The sequence below is a fragment of the Pseudophryne corroboree genome, unplaced genomic scaffold (genome assembly GCF_028390025.1).
Source record: "Pseudophryne corroboree isolate aPseCor3 unplaced genomic scaffold, aPseCor3.hap2 scaffold_1042, whole genome shotgun sequence".
Classification (NCBI taxonomy): domain Eukaryota; kingdom Metazoa; phylum Chordata; class Amphibia; order Anura; family Myobatrachidae; genus Pseudophryne; species Pseudophryne corroboree.
The window spans coordinates 170,108-187,607 of NW_026967669.1; the positions used below are offsets into that span (position 1 = coordinate 170,108).

The following is a 17,500-nucleotide window of genomic DNA, read 5'->3' on the forward strand; positions in this document are numbered from 1 at the left end:
AATTGGAGGGCCACGTGAGATGTGGTGACACGTCAGACTGGTGCTCTGAAAACCAATCCAAGCCTTTCAGCCACTGTTCCGCTGCTGAGAGCAAACCTAAAGTCTAACACTAATGCGATAGCTGTTTTTATGGTAATTATATTGAGCAATAGAGTAGGACCTGCAGTATAGTGGGTCCCTTGTCGGGGGCTGCAGGCTTAAATGCATTGGTCAGTAGGTGAACTAAAACTCCACTGTTTATTATTATTAGTTAAAATAGTGAGTGCAAGACACATTTATGTATGTAGTAAGGCTACTGGGAGACCTTAGATTGAGCAATATTGGATCTGGCCATTACATTCCCTAAAGTCATAACCTCAGAACTGCACAGAGCAGGAACTATTATTCACAAGTAATTAGGAATGTGTTCATCATGAACAAGTTCACAATTACCGTCTGAAGGTTACACAATTATTTCAAGTCTACACAACTGATATTTGAGAATATAAATATAAATAAAGCCTTTAACATAAAACTCCCCTGAAGAAGTCACTATTGACGAAACACGTTGGGAGACACGCAATTTGGATTTAGAGTGAATTGGAGTGGATAAGAACAAGCCCGCCCATGCAAGGGTGACAACAAGTGCAAAACGCTTGTCTTATGATTATACAGATATGTACTTGTGATAAGCTTTTACTCTGTTTTACTTGAAGTTCTAGATTCAAATTTCATTTTATTTCTGAATCTTATACGAATTGTATTTGGTGATCTCAGGTCTACTGTATAGCAGAAAATATTTCATACCTGCATCATCTAACAAAATGCACATAAATTAGGCACTCCACAAAAAACAATACTAATTATATTATATACATACATATATACACATTTATATATAATCACTAATAATAAACTTCTGCTTGTTGCTTTTAATAACATTATAGTGTTGTGTGTAATAACTCTCTACATGTGATATTTGTCATGGATAGCCTTGTGTTATAAACACCCAACTGAGAACAGGGCTGATGGCGGAGGAGGGTGTAGGATAAGAGATTGCTGTAGTGACTGAGCAATGAGAATATGTGACTTCTGTAATAATAAGATTTTACTTACCGATAAATCTATTTCTCGTAGTCCGTAGTGGATGCTGGGGACTCCGTCAGGACCATGGGGAATAGCGGCTCCGCAGGAGACAGGGCACAAAAGTAAAAGCTTTAGGATCAGGTGGGGTGCACTGGCTCCTCCCCCTATGACCCTCCTCCAAGCCTCAGTTAGGACACTGTGCCCGGACGAGCGTACACAATAAGGAAGGATTTTGAATCCCGGGTAAGACTCATACCAGCCACACCAATCACACTGTACAACCTGTGATCTGAACCCAGTTAACAGCATGATAACAGAGGAGCCTCTGAAAAGATGGCTCACAACAATAATAACCCGATTTTTGTAACAATAACTATGTACAAGTATTGCAGACAATCCGCACTTGGGATGGGCGCCCAGCATCCACTACGGACTACGAGAAATAGAATTATCGGTAAGTAAAATCTTATTTTCTCTGACGTCCTAGTGGATGCTGGGGACTCCGTCAGGACCATGGGGATTATACCAAAGCTCCCAAACGGGCGGGAGAGTGCGGATGACTCTGCAGCACCGAATGAGAGAACTCCAGGTCCTCCTCAGTCAGGGTGTGTCCCTGACCAAGTAGCAGCTCGGCAAATTTGTAAAGCCGAGACCCCTCGGGCAGCCGCCCAAGATGAGCCCCCCTTCCTTGTGGAATGGGCATTTACATATTTTGGCTGTGGCAGGCCTGCCACAGAATGTGCAAGCTGAATTGTACTACACATCCAACTAGCAATCGTCTGCTTAGAAGCAAGAGCACCCAGTTTGTTGGGTGCATACAGGATAACAGCAAGTCAGTTTTCCTGACTCCAGTCGTCCTGGAAACCTATATTTTCAGGGCCCTGACAACATCTAGCAACTTGGAGTCCTCCAAGTCCCTAGTAGCCGCAGGCACCACAATAAGCTGGTTCAGGTGAAACACTGACACCACCTTAGGGAGAAACTGGGGACGAGTCCGCAGCTCTGCCCTGTCCGAATGAACAAACAGATATGGCTTTTGTGAGAAAAAAACGCCAATTTTACACTCGCCTGGCCGAGGCCAGGGCCAACAGCATGGTCACTTTCCATGTGAGATACTTCAAATCCACAGATTTGAATGGTTTAAACCAATGTGATTTGAGGCATCCCAGAACTACGTTGAGATCCCACAGTGCCACTGGAGGCACAAAAGGGGGTTGTATATGCAATACTCCCTTGACAAACTTCTGAACTTCAGGAACTGAAGCCAATTCTTTCTGGAAGAAACTCGATAGGGCCGAAATTTGAACCTTAATGGACCCCAATTTGAGGCCCATAGACACTCCTGTTTGCAGGAAATGCAGGAATCGACAGAGTTGAAATTCCTTCGTGGGGCCTTCCTGGCCTCACACCACGCAACATATTTTCGCCACATGTGGTGATAATGTTGTGCAGTCACCTCCTTCCTGGCTTTGACCAGGGTAGGAATGACCTCTTCCGGAATGCCTTTTTCCCTTAGGATCCGGCGTTCCACCGCCATGCCGTCAATGCAGCCGCGGTAAGTCTTGGAACAGACATGGTCCTTGCTGAAGCAAGTCCCTTCTTAGCGGCAGAGGCCATGAGTCCTCTGTGAGCATTTCTTGAAGTTCCGGGTACCAAGTCCTTCTTGGCCAATCCGGAGCCACGAGTATAGTTCTTACTCCTCTACGTCTTATAATTCTCAATACCTTGGGTATGAGAAGCAGAGGAGGGAACACATACACCGACTGGTACACCCACGGTGTTACCAGGACTTCCACAGCTATTGCCTGAAAATCTCTTGACCTGGCGCAATACCTGTCCCGTTTTTTGTTCAGGCAGGACGCCATCATATCCACCTTTGGTCTTTCCCAATGGTTCACAATCATGTGGAAAACTTCCCGATGAAGTTCCCACTCTCCCGGGTGGAGGTCGTGCCTGCTGAGGAAGTCTGCTTCCCAGTTGTCCACTCCCGGAATGAACACTGCTGACAGTGCTATCACATGATTTTCCGCCCAGCGAAAAATCCTTGCAGTTTTTGCCATTGCCCTCCTGCTTCTTGTGCCGCCCTGTCTGTTTACATGGGCGACTGCCGTGATGTTGTCCCACTGGATCAATACCGGCTGACCTTGAAGCAGAGGTCTTGCTAAGCTTAGAGCCTTATAAATTTGCCCTTAGCTCCAGTATATTTATGTGGAGAAAAGTCTCCAGACTTGATCACACTCCCTGGAAATTTTTTCCTTGTGTGACTGCTCCCCAGCCTCTCAGGCTGGCCTCCGTGGTCACCAGCATCCAATCCTGAATGCCGAATCTGCGGCCCTCTAGAAGATGAGCACTCTGTAACCACCCCAGGAGAGACACCCTTGTCCTTGGATATAGGGTTATCCGCTGATGCATCTGAAGATGCGATCCGGACCATTTGTCCAGCAGATCCCACTGAAAAGTTCTTGCGTGAAATCTGCCGAATGGAATTGCTTCGTAGGAAGCCACCATTTTTCCCAGGACCCTTGTGCAATGATGCACTGACACTTTTCCTGGTTTTAGGAGGTTCCTGACTAGCTCGGATAACTCCCTGGCTTTCTCCTCCGGGAGAAACACCTTTTTCTGGACTGTGTCCAGAATCATCCCTAGGAACAGCAGACGTGTCGTCGGGATCAGCTGCGATTTTGGAATATTTAGAATCCACCCGTGGTGTTGTAGCAGTATCCGAGATAGTGCTACTCCGACTTCCAACTGTTCCCTGGACTTTGCTCTTATCAGGAGATCGTCCAAGTAAGGGATAATTAAGACGCCTTTTCTTCGAAGAAGAATCATCATTTCGGTCATTACCTTGGTAAAGACCCGGGGTGCCGTGGACAATCAAAACGGCAGCGTCTGAAACTGATAGTGACAGTTCTGTACCACGAACCTGAGGTACCCTTGGTGAGAAGGGCAAATTTGGGACATGGAGGTAAGCATCCCTGATGTCCCGGGACTTCGCTATCACTGCTCTGAGTGACTCCATCTTGATTTGAACCTTTGTAAGTGTTCAAATATTTCAGATTTAGAATAGGTCTCACCTAGCCCTCTGGCTTCAGTACCACAATATAGTGTGGAATAATACCCCTTTCCTTGTTGTAGGAGGGGTAATTTGATTATCACCTGCTGGGAATACAGCTTGTGAATTGTTTCCCATACTGCCTCCCTGTCGGAGGGAGACATTGGTAAAGCAGACTTCAGGAGCCTGCGAGGGGGAAACGCCTCGACATTCCAATCTGTACCCCTGGGATACTACTTGTAGGATCCAGGGGTCCTGTACGGTCCCATCGTCATGCTGAGAACTTGGCAGAAGCGGTGGAGGGCTGCTGTTCCTGGGAATGGGCTGCCTACTGCAGTCTTCTTCCCTTTCCTCTATCCCTGGGCAGATATGACTCTTATAGGGACGAAAGGACTGAGGCTGAAAAGACGGTGTCTTTTTCTGCAGAGATGTGACTCAGGGTAAAAACGGTGGTTTTTCCAGCAGTTGCCGTGGCCACCAGGTCCGATGGACCGACCCCAAATAACTCCTCCCCTTTATACGGCAATACATCTTTGTGCCGTTTGGAATCTGCATCACCTGACCACTGTCGTGTCCATAAACATCTTCTGGCAGATATGGACATCGCATTTATTCTTGATGCCAGAGTGCAAATATCCCTCTGTGCATCTCGCATATATAGAAATGCATCCTTTAAATGCTCTATAATCAATAAAATACTGTCCCTGTCAAGGGTATCAATATTTTTAGTCAGGGAATCCGACCAAGCCACGCCAGCTCTGCACATCCAGGCTGAGGCGATCGCTGGTCGCAGTATAACACCAGTATGTGTGTATATACTTTTTAGGATATTTTCCAGCCTCCTATCAGCTGGCTCCTTGAGGACGGCCCTATCTGTAGACGGTACCGCCACTTGTTTTGATAAGCGTGTGAGCGCCTTATCCACCCTAAGGGGTGTTTCCCAACGAGCCCTAACTTCTGGCGGGAAAGGGTATACCGCCAATAATTTTCTATCGGGGGAAACCCACGCATCATCACACACTTCATTTAATTTATCTGATTCCGGAAAAACTACAGGTAGTTTTTTCACATCCCACATAATACCCTTTTTTGTGGTACTTGTAGTATCAGAAATATGTAACACCTCCTTCATTGCCCTTAACAAGTAACGTGTGGCCCTAAAGGAAAATACGTTTGTTTCTTCACCGTCGACACTGAAATCAGTGTCCGTGTCTGTGTCTTTCGACCGACTGAGGTAAATGGGCCTTTTACAGCCCCTGACGGTGTTTGAGACGCCTTGACAGGTACTAATTTGTTTGCCGGCTGTCTCATGTCGTCAACCGACCTTGCAGCGTGTTGACATTATCACGTAATTCCATAAATAAGCCATCCATTCCGGTGTCGACTCCCTAGAGAGTGACATCACCATTACAGGCAATTGCTCCGCCTCCTCACCAACATCGTCCTCATACATGTCGACACACACGTACCGACATACAGCACACACACAGGGAATGCTCTGATAGAGGACAGGACCCCACTAGCCCTTTGGGGAGACAGAGGGAGAGTTTGCCAGCACACACCAAAAACGCTATAATTATACAGGGACAACCTTTATATAAGTGTTTTTCCCTTATAGCATTTTAATATATATATTCATATCGCCAAATAAGTGCCCCCCCTCTCTGTTTTAACCCTGTTTCTGTAGTGCAGTGCAGGGGAGAGCATGGGAGCCTTCCCACCAGCATTTCTGTGAGGGAAAATGGCGCTGTGTGCTGAGGAGAATAGGCCCCTCCCCCTTTTCGGCGGGCTTCTTCTCCGGAGTTTGTGATATCTGGCAGGGGTTAAATACATCCATATAGCCTCAAGGGCTATATGTGATGTATTTTTAGCCATAAAAAGGTACTAAACATTGCTGCCCAGGGCGCCCCCCTCAGCGCCCTGCACCCTCAGTGACACGCTGTGTGAAGTGTGCTGACAACAATGGCGCACAGCTGCAGTGCTGTGCGCTACCTCAGGAAGACTGAAAAGTCTTCTGCCGCCTGTCTCTGGACCTCTTCAATCTTCAGCATCTGCAAGGGGGGTCGGCGGCGCGGCTCCGGGACCGGACTCCATGGCTGGGCCTGTGTTCGTTCCCTCTGGAGCAAATGGTGTCCAGTAGCCTAAGAAGCCAATCCATCATGCACGCAGGTGAGTTGACTTCTCTCCCCTAAGTCCCTCGATGCAGTGAGCCTGTTCCCAGCAGGACTCACTGAGAATAAAACCTAAAAAACTTTTCCTAAGCAGCTCTTTAGGAGAGCCACCTAGATTGCACCCTGCTCGGACTGGCACAAAAACCTAACTGAGGCTTGGAGGAGGGTCATAGGGGGAGGAACCAGTGCACACCACCTGATCCTAAAGCTTTTACTTTTGTGCCCTGTCTCCTGCGGAGCCACTATTCCCCATGGTCCTGACGGAGTCCCCAGCATCCACTAGGACGTCAGAGAAAAGTGTTTATTACTCACCTGTGCTGATATCTGTAGGGATCTCCTCCTCCTTACACTGCTGATCACCCCTCACATACATCTCTTCTTCTCCCTCTATATCTTCTGCCTTCATATCAGTCACATACGTCTCTTCTTCTCCCTCTATATCTTCTGCCTTTATATCAGTCACATACGTGTCTTCTTCTCCCTCTATATCAGTCACATACGTCTCTTCTCCCTCTGTATCTTCTGACTTTATATCAGACAGACGTTCTCCCTAAATAACCCAAAAAATAATACAATGGCATTTGCATAGTGTTAGATTAAACTGAGGTGAAACAGTATAATATCAGTGTATAAGACACACAGCTCCTCTACAGATCATATAGTGACAGTCACTTTGGTATATTGGGGAGACCCTAAATCCCACCTACCCGATCCTCCTGTGGGATCCTGTGATTCTCCTCTGTACAATCCTTTGAATACAGAGGACGGGGACATCTCTCTGGGGTATCTCTGTTACTGGGCCCATCTGTAGGAGACACACAATGACTGAGTACAGTATATATGTGATTATCAGGTGATGTGTGTATATAGGGGGCCCCCATACCTGCTCTCCCCTGTACAATACATGACAGTCTCCTCTTACCCAGTGATGTGGGCCGGTGATTCTCCATTATCACGTCGTTGTACAGACCCCTGTGTTCCTCTATATACTCCTCCTCCTGCATGGAGACATAGACAGTGACATCCTGACACCTTATAGGTACCTGACACACACAGTGATACAGTCATCACCCAGACACATCCCCCGGTGTTACTATATAATGCCCCATTCCCAGCAGTCACCTCTCCAGTCATCACCCAGACACGTCCCCTGGTGTTACTGTATAATGTCCTATTCCCAGCAGTCACCTCTCCAGTCATCACCTAGACACGTCCCCTGGTGTTACTGTATAATGTCCCATTCCCAGCAGTCACCTCTCCAGTCATCACCCAGACACATCCCCTGGTATTACTGTATAATGTCCCATTCCCAGCAGTCACCTCTCCAGTCATCACCCAGACACGTCCCCTGGTGTTACTGTATAATGTCCTATTCCCAGCAGTCACCTCTCCAGTCATCACCCAGACACATCCCCTGGTGTTACTGTATAATGCCCCATTCCCAGCAGTCACCTCTCCAGTCACCACCCAGACACATCCCCTGGTGTTACTGTATAATGTCCCATTCCCAGCAGTCACCTCTCCAGTCATCACCCAGACACATCCCCTGGTGTTACTGTATAATTCCCCATACCCAGCAGTCACCTCTCCAGTCATCACCTAGACATATCCCCTGGTGTTACTGTATAATGTCCCATTCCCAGCAGTCACCTCTCCAGTCATCACCTAGACACATCCCCTGGTGTTACCGTGTAATGCCCCATTCCGAGCAGTCACCTCTCCAGTACCACAGACACGTCACCTGGTGTTACTGTATAATGCCCCATTCCCAGCAGTCACCTCTCCAGTCATCACCCAGACACGTACCAGGGTGTTACTGTATAATGTCCCATTCTTGGTAGTCACCTCTCCAGTAACCACCCAGACACGTCACCTGGTGTTACTGTATAATGCCCCATTCCCAGCAGTCACCTCTCCAGTCATCACCAAGACACGTCCCCTGGTGTTACTGTATAATGCCCCATTCCCAGCAGTCACCTCTCCAGTCATCACCAAGACACATCCCCTGGTGTTACTGTATAATGCCCCATTCCCAGCAGTCACCTCTCCAGTCATCACCTAGACACATCCCCTGGTGTTACCGTGTAATGCCCCATTCCGAGCAGTCACCTCTCCAGTACCCCAGACACGTCACCTGGTGTTACTGTATAATGCCCCATTCCCAGCAGTCACCTCTCCAGTCACCACCCAGACACTTACCAGGGTGTTACTGTATAATGTCCCATTCTTGGTAGTCACCTCCCCGACACGTCACCTGGTATTACTGTATAATGCCCCATTCCCAGCAGTCACCTCTCCAGTCATCACCCTGATACGTCCCCTGGTGTTACTGTATAATGCCCCATTCCCAGCAGTCACCACCCAAACACATCCCCTGGTGTTACAGTGTAATGCCCCATTCCGAGCAGTCACCTCTCCAGTCACCACCCAGACATGTACCAGGGTGTTACTGTATAATGTCCCATTCTTGGTAGTCACCTCTCCAGTCACCACCCAGACACGTACCAGGGTGTTACTGTATAATGTCCCATTCTTGGTAGTCACCTCTCCAGTCACCACCCAGACACGTCACCTGGTGTTACTGTATAATGACCCATTCCCAGCAGTCACCTCTCCAGTCATCACCCAGACACATTCCCTGGTGTTACTGTATAATGTCCCATTCCCAGCAGTCACCACCCAGACACATCCCCTGGTGTTACCGCGTAATGCCCCATTCCGAGCAGTCACCTCTCCAGTCACCACCCAGACATGTACCAGGGTGTTACTGTATAATGTCCCATTCTTGGTAGTCATCTCTCCAGTCACATCCCCTGGTGTTACCGTGTAATGCCCCATTCCGAGCAGTCACCTCTCCAGTCACCACCCAGACACGTACTAGGGTGTTACTGTATAATGTGCCATTCTTGGTAGTCACCTCCCCAGTCACCACCCAGACACGTCACCTGGTATTACTGTATAATGTCCCATTTCCAGCAGTCACCTCTCCAGTCATCACCCAGACACATCCCCTGGTGTTACTGTATAATGTCCCATTCCCAGCAGTCACCTCCCCAGTCATCACCCAGACACGTCCCCCGGTGTTACTGTATAATGCCCCATTCCCAGCAGTCACCTCTCCAGTCATCACCCAGACACATCCCCTGGTGTTACTGTATAATGCCCCATTCCCAGTCACCTCTCCAGTCATCACCCAGACACATCCCCTGGTGTTACTGTATAATGCCCCATTGCCAGCAGTCACCTCTCCAGTCATCACCCAGACACATCCCCTGGTGTTACTATATAATGTCCCATTCCCAGCAGTCACCTCTCCAGTCATCACCCAGACACATCCCCTGGTGTTACTGTATAATGCCCCATTCCCAGCAGTCACAACCCCCCATGTTACTGTATAATGCCCCATTCCCAGCATTCACCTCTCCATTCAGCAGCTGAATGGTCTTGTTGGTGAGTTTCAGGATCTTCTGGTCATGGCCTCTCTCATTTATCAGTGAGTGAGGTGGAGGCACCGGGATGGGGCTCTGGGTCCTGCTATGTCTTCCTGACACATGGGGATAGCTGGGCGTCTTCTTCACTACTGTGTCTTCCTGTGAAATGCGGGAGACACCAAATATCATTATATACACTCCCAGATCCCCTCACCTCCCCAGTCATGTCCCTGTATTATAACTACAGATATAAGTGATGTCACTGTGTCGCTCACAGATCCCCTCACCTCAAGAAGGAGGGTGGCAGAAGACAGGCTAGTGGAAGGTGAGGGGGCAGCAGGGTGGCCGGTGAAGGGTCGGCAGGAAATAGACTGGGGGTAGCAGGAAAGGTTGGTAGTAGAAGACAGGTGGCAGCAGGTGAGGTGGGAGGATGGGGGAGGCGGTAGGTGAGGAGGGGTTGCAGTAGAGATGCAGTAATGACAGGCAGGGAGCTGCATGGGGGGGGGGGGGAGACAATGGTCAGCAGGTGAGGAAGGGAGAAGGTGAGGGGGTCAACAGGAGACAGGTGGGGAGCGGCTGGAGACTGGGAAGGTACAGGTAGGGGGCAGCAGAAAGTGGTGGCAGGGGGCCACAAGGCAAGGGGGTTGCAGGGTGAGATGGGATACGGCAGCCATTATCTGGAGGATGAGAGCGGCAGGAAATAGAGGAGGGTGGGGATGCTGTTAGCGTCTGCCAGTCTTGTAAATGTCCCTCCAAAAATGGTCGCCATCTCCTCTACCAACAGTCTGAATTGTCTCCTCTGAGGCGGTGGCCATTTTGGGTGAGACACTTTCAACATTATTCCATGCGGAAAGCCAGACATGGAATACTGTCTCAAAGAGACCGCGGCCGCTTGCGCCCCGTGTGATTGCACAGATCACCTAACCCTAGAAATGGCTCTGATGGCAGAAGACTGGGGTGCGGCAGGAGATAGGTGAAGGGGCAACAGAAGAATGACAGGGAGCGGTAGGTTAGAAGGGCAGCAGGGACAGACAGGGGGCTGCAGGCGAGGAGGCATTAGGAAAATGTCAGGGGCAGAAGGTGAGGGGGCATTAGGAGAATGTCAGGGGCAACAGGTGAGGGGGCATTAGGAGAATATAAGGGCAGCAGGTGACTGACAGGGGTAGCAAATGAGGGGGCATTAGGAGAATGTAAGGGCAGCAAATGAGGGGTATTAGGAGAATGTAGGGGCAGAAGGTGACAGGGGGTAGTAAATGAGGGGGCATTAGGATGTCAGGGGCAGCAGATAACAGACGGACAGCAGGTGAGTGGGCATTAGGTGAATGTCAGGGACATGAGAGGGGGTATTAGAAGTATATAGGGGCAGGAGAGGGGGTATTAGGAGAGGTTGGGGGCAGGAGAGGGGGTATTAGGAGAGGTAGGGGGCAGGAGAGGGGGTATTAGGAGAGGTAGGGGGCAGGAGAGGGGGTATTAGGAGAGGTAGAGGGCAGGAGAGGGGGTATTAAGAGAGGATGGGGGCAGGAGAGGGGGTATTAGGAGAGGAGGGGGTATTAGGAGAGGTTGGGGCAGGAGAGGGGGTAATAGGAGAGGATGGGGGCAGGAGAGGGGGTATTAGGAGAGGTAGAGGGCAGGAGAGGGGGTATTAGGAGAGGTAGAGGGCAGGAGAGGGGGTAGTAGGAGAGGTTGGGCCAGGAGAGGGGGTATTAGGAGAGGTTGGGGCAGGAGAGGGGGGTAGAGGGCAGGAGAGGGGGTATTAGGAGAGGATGGGGGCAGGAGAGGGGGTATTAGGAAAGGTAGAGGGCAGGAGAGGGGGTATTAGGAGAGGTAGAGGGCAGGAGAGGGGGTATTAGGAGAGGTAGAGGGCAGGAGAGGGGGTATTAGGAGAGGTAGAGGGCAGGAGAGGGGGTATTAGGAGAGGTAGAGGGCAGGAGAGGGGGTATTAGGAGAGGTAGAGGGCAGGAGAGGGGGTATTAGGAGAGGTAGAGGGCAGGAGAGGGGGTATTAGGAGAGGTAGAGGGCAGGAGAGGGGGTATTAGGAGAGGTAGAGGGCAGGAGAGGGGGTATTAGGAGAGGTAGTGGGCAGGAGAGGGGGTATTAGGAGAGGTAGTGGGCAGGAGAGGGGGTATTAGGAGAGGTAGTGGGCAGGAGAGGGGGTATTAGGAGAGGTAGAGGGCAGGAGAGGGGGTATTAGGAGAGGTAGACGGCAGGAGAGGGGGTATTAGGAGAGGTTGGGGCAGGAGAGGGGGTATTAGGAGAGGTTGGGGCAGGAGAGGGGGTATTAGGAGAGGTTGGGGCAGGAGAGGGGGTATTAGGAGAGGTTGGGGCAGGAGAGGGGGTATTAGGAGAGGTTGGGGCAGGAGAGGGGTATTAGGAGAGGTTGGGGCAGGAGAAGGGGTATTAGGAGAGGTAGAGGGCAGGAGAAGGGGTATTAGGAGAGGTAGAGGGCAGGAGAAGGGGTATTAGGAGAGGTTGGTGGCAGCAGAGGGGGTATTGGGAGAGGTTGGGGGCAGGAGAGGGGGTATTAGGAGAGGTTGGGGGCAGGAGAGGGGGTAATAGGAGAGGTTGGGGGTATTAGGAGAGGATGGGGGCAGGAGAGGGGTATTAGGAGAGGTTGGAGGCAGGAGAGGGGGTATTAGGAGAGGATGGGGGCAGGAGAGGGGGTATTAGGAGAGGATGGGGGCAGGAGAGGGGGTATTAGGAGAGGTTGGGGGCAGGAGAGGGGGTATTAGGAGAGGTTGGGGGCAGGAGAGGGGGTATTAGGAGAGGTTGGGGGTATTAGGAGAGGATGGGGGCAGGAGAGGGGGAATTAGGAGAGGAGGGGGTATTAGGAGAGGTTGGGGGTAGTTGAGGGGGTATTAGGAGAGGATGGGGGCAGGAGAGGGGGCATTAGGAGAGGATGGGGGCAGGAGAGGGGGCATTAGGAGAGGATGGGGGCAGGAGAGGGGGTATTAGGAGAGGATGGGGGCAGGAGAGGGGGTATTAGGAGAGGTGGGGGCAGGAGAGGGGGTATTAGGAGAGGTGGGGGCAGGAGAGGGGGTATTAGGAGAGGTTGGGGCAGGAGAGGGGGTATTAGGAGAGGATGGGGGCAGGAGGGGGTATTAGGAGAGGATGGGGGCAGGAGAGGGGGTATTAGGAGAGGATGGGGGCAGGAGAGGGGTATTAGGAGAGGATGGGGGCAGGAGAGGGGGTATTAGGAGAGGATGGGGCAGGAGAGGGGGTATTTGGAGAGGATGGGGGCAGGAGAGGGGTATTAGGAGAGGATGGGGCAGGAGAGGGGGTATTAGGAGAGGTTGGGGCAGGAGAGGGGGTATTAGGAGAGGATGGGGGCAGGAGAGGGGTATTAGGAGAGGTTGGAGCAGGAGAGGGGGTATTAGGAGAGGATGGGGGCAGGAGAGGGGTATTAGGAGAGGATGGGGCAGGAGAGGGGGTATTAGGAGAGGATGGGGGCAGGAGAGAGGTATTAGGAGAGGATGGGGGCAGGAGAGGGGATATTGGGAGAGGATGGGGCAGGAGAGGGGGTATTGGGAGAGGATGGGGCAAGAGAGGGGGTATTTGGAGAGGATGGGGGCAGGAGAGGGGTATTAGGAGAGGATGGGGCAGGAGAGGGGGTATTAGGAGAGGTTGGGGCAGGAGAGGGGGTATTAGGAGAGGATGGGGGCAGGAGAGGGGTATTAGGAGAGGTTGGAGCAGGAGAGGGGGTATTAGGAGAGGATGGGGGCAGGAGAGGGGTATTAGGAGAGGATGGGGCAGGAGAGGGGGTATTAGGAGAGGTTGGGGCAGGAGAGGGGGTATTAGGAGAGGATGGGGGCAGGAGAGGGGTATTAGGAGAGGTTGGAGCATGAGAGGGGGTATTAGGAGAGGTTGGGGCAGGAGAGGGGGTATTAGGAGAGGATGGGGCAGAAGAGGGGGTATTAGGAGAGGTGGGGGCAGGAGAGGGGGGTATTAGGAGAGGATGGGGCAGGAGACAGGTGGGATGAGAGGACATTACCTGGGTAGCATCTAAGATGCCTTCGCCGGAAGGACCTAGTGTACGTCAGGCAGTGGGCGGTGCTGGGGGCGGAGTCGATAGAAGCGTCGCGCGCGCGTACGCGGGAACTTTGAATAGCAGTGCAGTGCAGTCAGTGGCACAGGACAGAACGGTCGGGACAGTGCGGCCGCGGTATGGAGGCTCCGGCGCTGGTGTATGTGAGCGGGATCCCAGGACAGGACAGGATCAGCACCTTGGTGCGGTCAGGCTGCTGGAGAGTGAGATGAATGTAATGACTGGCGGGTGGCAATCGGACCTATCCCAGGGTTATCTTATCGTGGCCGGGTGTTATGGATGGGAGCTGCTCGGTGTGCCCTGTGAGTGTGTTAAAGCCTCCCCCAATGCCTGAACTGAATGGGTTAATGACCCCCCCCCCCAATCATGCCTGCACTGCGTGTGTTAATGACCCCCCCCCCCTCATGCCCTCACCGAGTGTGTTAATGGACCCCCTTCCCCCCTCACTGAGTGGGTTAATGGACCCCCTTCCCCCCTCACTGAGTGGGTTAATGGACCCCCTTCCCCCCTCACTGAGTGGGTTAATGGACCCCCTTCCCCCCTCACTGAGTGGGTTAATGGACCCCCTTCCCCCCTCACTGAGTGGGTTAATGGACCCCCTTCCCCCCTCACTGAGTGGGTTAATGGACCCCCTTCCCCCCCTCACTGAGTGGGTTAATGGACCCCCTTCCCCCCCTCACTGAGTGGGTTAATGGACCCCCTTCCCCCCCTCACTGAGTGGGTTAATGGACCCCCTTCCCCCCTCACTGAGTGGGTTAATGGACCCCCTTCCCCCCTCACTGAGTGGGTTAATGGACCCCTCCCCCCTCATGCCGTCACTGAGTGGGTTAATGGACCCCTCCCCCCTCATGCCGTCACTGAGTGGGTTAATGGACCCCTCCCCCCTCATGCCGTCACTGAGTGGGTTAATGGACCCCTCATGCCGTCACTGAGTGGGATAATGGACCCCCCCCTCATGCCGTCACTGAGTGGGTTAATGGACCCCCCCCCCCTCATGCCGTCACTGAGTGGGTTAATGGACCCCCCCCGTCATGCCGTCACTGAGCGGGATAATGGACCCCCCCCCTCATGCCCTCACTGAGTGGGTTAATGGACCCCCCCCTCATGCCGTCACTGAGTGGGTTAATGGACCCCCCCCTCATGCCGTCACTGAGTGGGTTAATGGACCCCCCCTCATGCTGTCACTGAGTGGGTTAATGGACCCCCCCTCATGCTGTCACTGAGTGGGTTAATGGACCCCCCCTCATGCTGTCACTGAGTGGGTTAATGGACCCCCCCCTCATGCTGTCACTGAGTGGGTTAATGGACCCCCCCCCTCATGCTGTCACTGAGTGGGTTAATGGACCCCCCCCTCATGCTGTCACTGAGTGGGTTAATGGACCCCCCCCTCGTGCCCTCACTGAGTGGGTTAATGGACCCCTCCCCCTCATGCCCTCACTGAGTGGGTTAATGGACCCCCTTCCCCCCTCAGAGTGGGTTAATGGACCCCCTTCCCCCCCTCACTGAGTGGGTTAATGGACCCCCTTCCCCCCCTCACTGAGTGGGTTAATGGACCCCCTTCCCCCCTCACTGAGTGGGTTAATGGACCCCTCCCCCCTCATGCCGTCACTGAGTGGGTTAATGGACCCCTCCCCCCTCATGCCGTCACTGAGTGGGTTAATGGACCCCTCCCCCCTCATGCCGTCACTGAGTGGGATAATGGACCCCCCCCCCCCTCATGCCGTCACTGAGTGGGTTAATGGACCCCCCACCCTCATGCCGTCACTGAGTGGGTTAATGGACCGCCCCCCCCCCCCTCATGCCGTCACTGAGTGGGTTAATGGACCCCCCCCCCCCCGTCATGCCGTCACTGAGCGGGATAATGGACCCCCCCCTCATGCTGTCACTGAGTGGGTTAATGGACCCCCCCCTCATGCTGTCACTGAGTGGGTTAATGGACCCCCCCCTCATGCTGTCACTGAGTGGGTTAATGGACCCCCCCCTCATGCTGTCACTGAGTGGGTTAATGGACCCCCCCCCCCCCTCATGCCCTCACTGAGTGGGTTAATGGACCCCCCCTCATGCTGTCACTGAGTGGGTTAATGGACCCCCCCCTCATGCTGTCACTGAGTGGGTTAATGGACCCCCCCCCCCTCATGCTGTCACTGAGTGGGTTAATGGACCCCCCCCTCATGCCCTCACTGAGTGGGTTAATGGACCCCCCCCCTCATGCCGTCACTGAGTGGGTTAATGGACCCCCCCCTCATGCTGTCACTGAGTGGGTTAATGGACCCCCCCCCCTCATGCTGTCACTGAGTGGGTTAATGGACCCCCCCCTCATGCTGTCACTGAGTGGGTTAATGGACCCCCCCTCATGCTGTCACTGAGTGGGTTAATGGACCCCCCCCCTCATGCTGTCACTGAGTGGGTTAATGGACCCCCCCCTCATGCTGTCACTGAGTGGGTTAATGGACCCCCCCCTCATGCTGTCACTGAGTGGGTTAATGGACCCCCCCCCCTCATGCCCTCACTGAGTGGGTTAATGGACCCCCCCCTCATGCTGTCACTGAGTGGGTTAATGGACCCCCCTTCATGCCGTCACTGAGTGGGTTAATGGACCCCCCGTCATGCCGTCACTGAGTGGGTTAATGGACCCCCCGTCATGCCGTCACTGAGTGGGTTAATGGACCCACCCCCCTCACGCTGTCACTGAGTGGGTTAATGGACCCCCCTCATGCCGTCACTGAGTGGGTTAATGGACCCCCTCATGCCCTCACTGAGTGGGTTAATGGACCCCCCCCTCATGCCGTCACTGAGTGGGTTAATGGACCCCCCCCCCCCCTCATGCCGTCACTGAGTGGGATAATGGACCCCCCCCTCATGCCGTCACTGAGTGGGATAATGGACCCCCCTCATGCCGTCACTGAGTGGGTTAATGGACCCCCCCTCATGCCGTCACTGAGTGGGTTAATGGACCCCCCCCCCCCCTCATGCCCTCACTGAGTGGGTTAATGGACCCCCTCATGCCCTCACTGAGTGGGTTAATGGACCCCCCCCCCCTCATGCCCTCACTGAGTGGGTTAATGGACCCCCCCCCCTCATGCCCTCACTGAGTGGGTTAATGGACCCCCCCCCATGCCCTCACTGAGTGGGTTAATGGACCCCCCCCCCCATGCCCTTGTAAGGATGTGCCCTGTGGGCACATCAGCGCGGGGTGCGTGGCGGGTGTCCGGTGCAGGGATTACCCTTTTCCCTGCACCGGACCAGAGGCTGCGGAGGGGTTTGAATGTTGGCGCCCTCCGGGAGCCAATCGCGGCTCCCGGAGCGGCGGCCAATCAGGGGAAGACGCGGCGAGCCAATCGGCGCTCGCCGCGTCATAGGCCCCGCCCCCGGTGTCTGACGTCAGACGCCGGGCGGGTCCAGGAGGAGAGGCCCGCGCGCAGGAGCGCGAGGAGGAGGACGGCGCGGAGGAAGAAGAAAGAAGACGGGCGGGAGCAGCGCGGACGGAGGTCGGCGCGTCGGAGCGCAGAAGATCCAGACGCCGCAAGGAGGAGGTCATCGGTCAGGAGAAGAGAAGATGTCCAGCGGCGGCTGGACGCGTGGGAGAGACGGCGGCGCCGCTGGCCAGGACGGGTCAGCGGCAGAAGAAAGAGCCAGAGACCCCGTGGATCAGGTGAGGCCTCAGTGAGGCTATCTTCCCCTCCCCTTTTCCTCCCTCGACCACCAGGGACGGGCATTAGGCCCGAGGACACAATTCAGG

The 17,500-nt window shown here is 53.4% G+C and overlaps 1 protein-coding gene across 1 annotated transcript in view; it reads right to left on the bottom strand.

Moving 5' to 3' along the window:
* Positions 1-6,743, bottom strand: part of LOC134988309 (oocyte zinc finger protein XlCOF6-like) — a 105,980-nt gene extending 99,237 nt beyond the window's left edge. Inside the window, exon 1 of the mRNA XM_063950538.1 lies at positions 6,601-6,743. Within this exon, the coding sequence (XP_063806608.1) occupies positions 6,601-6,694 (94 nt within the window). The 5' untranslated portion in view covers positions 6,695-6,743. The remainder of the gene's footprint in view (positions 1-6,600) is intronic.
* Between the last annotated feature and the right edge of the window lie 10,757 nt (positions 6,744-17,500).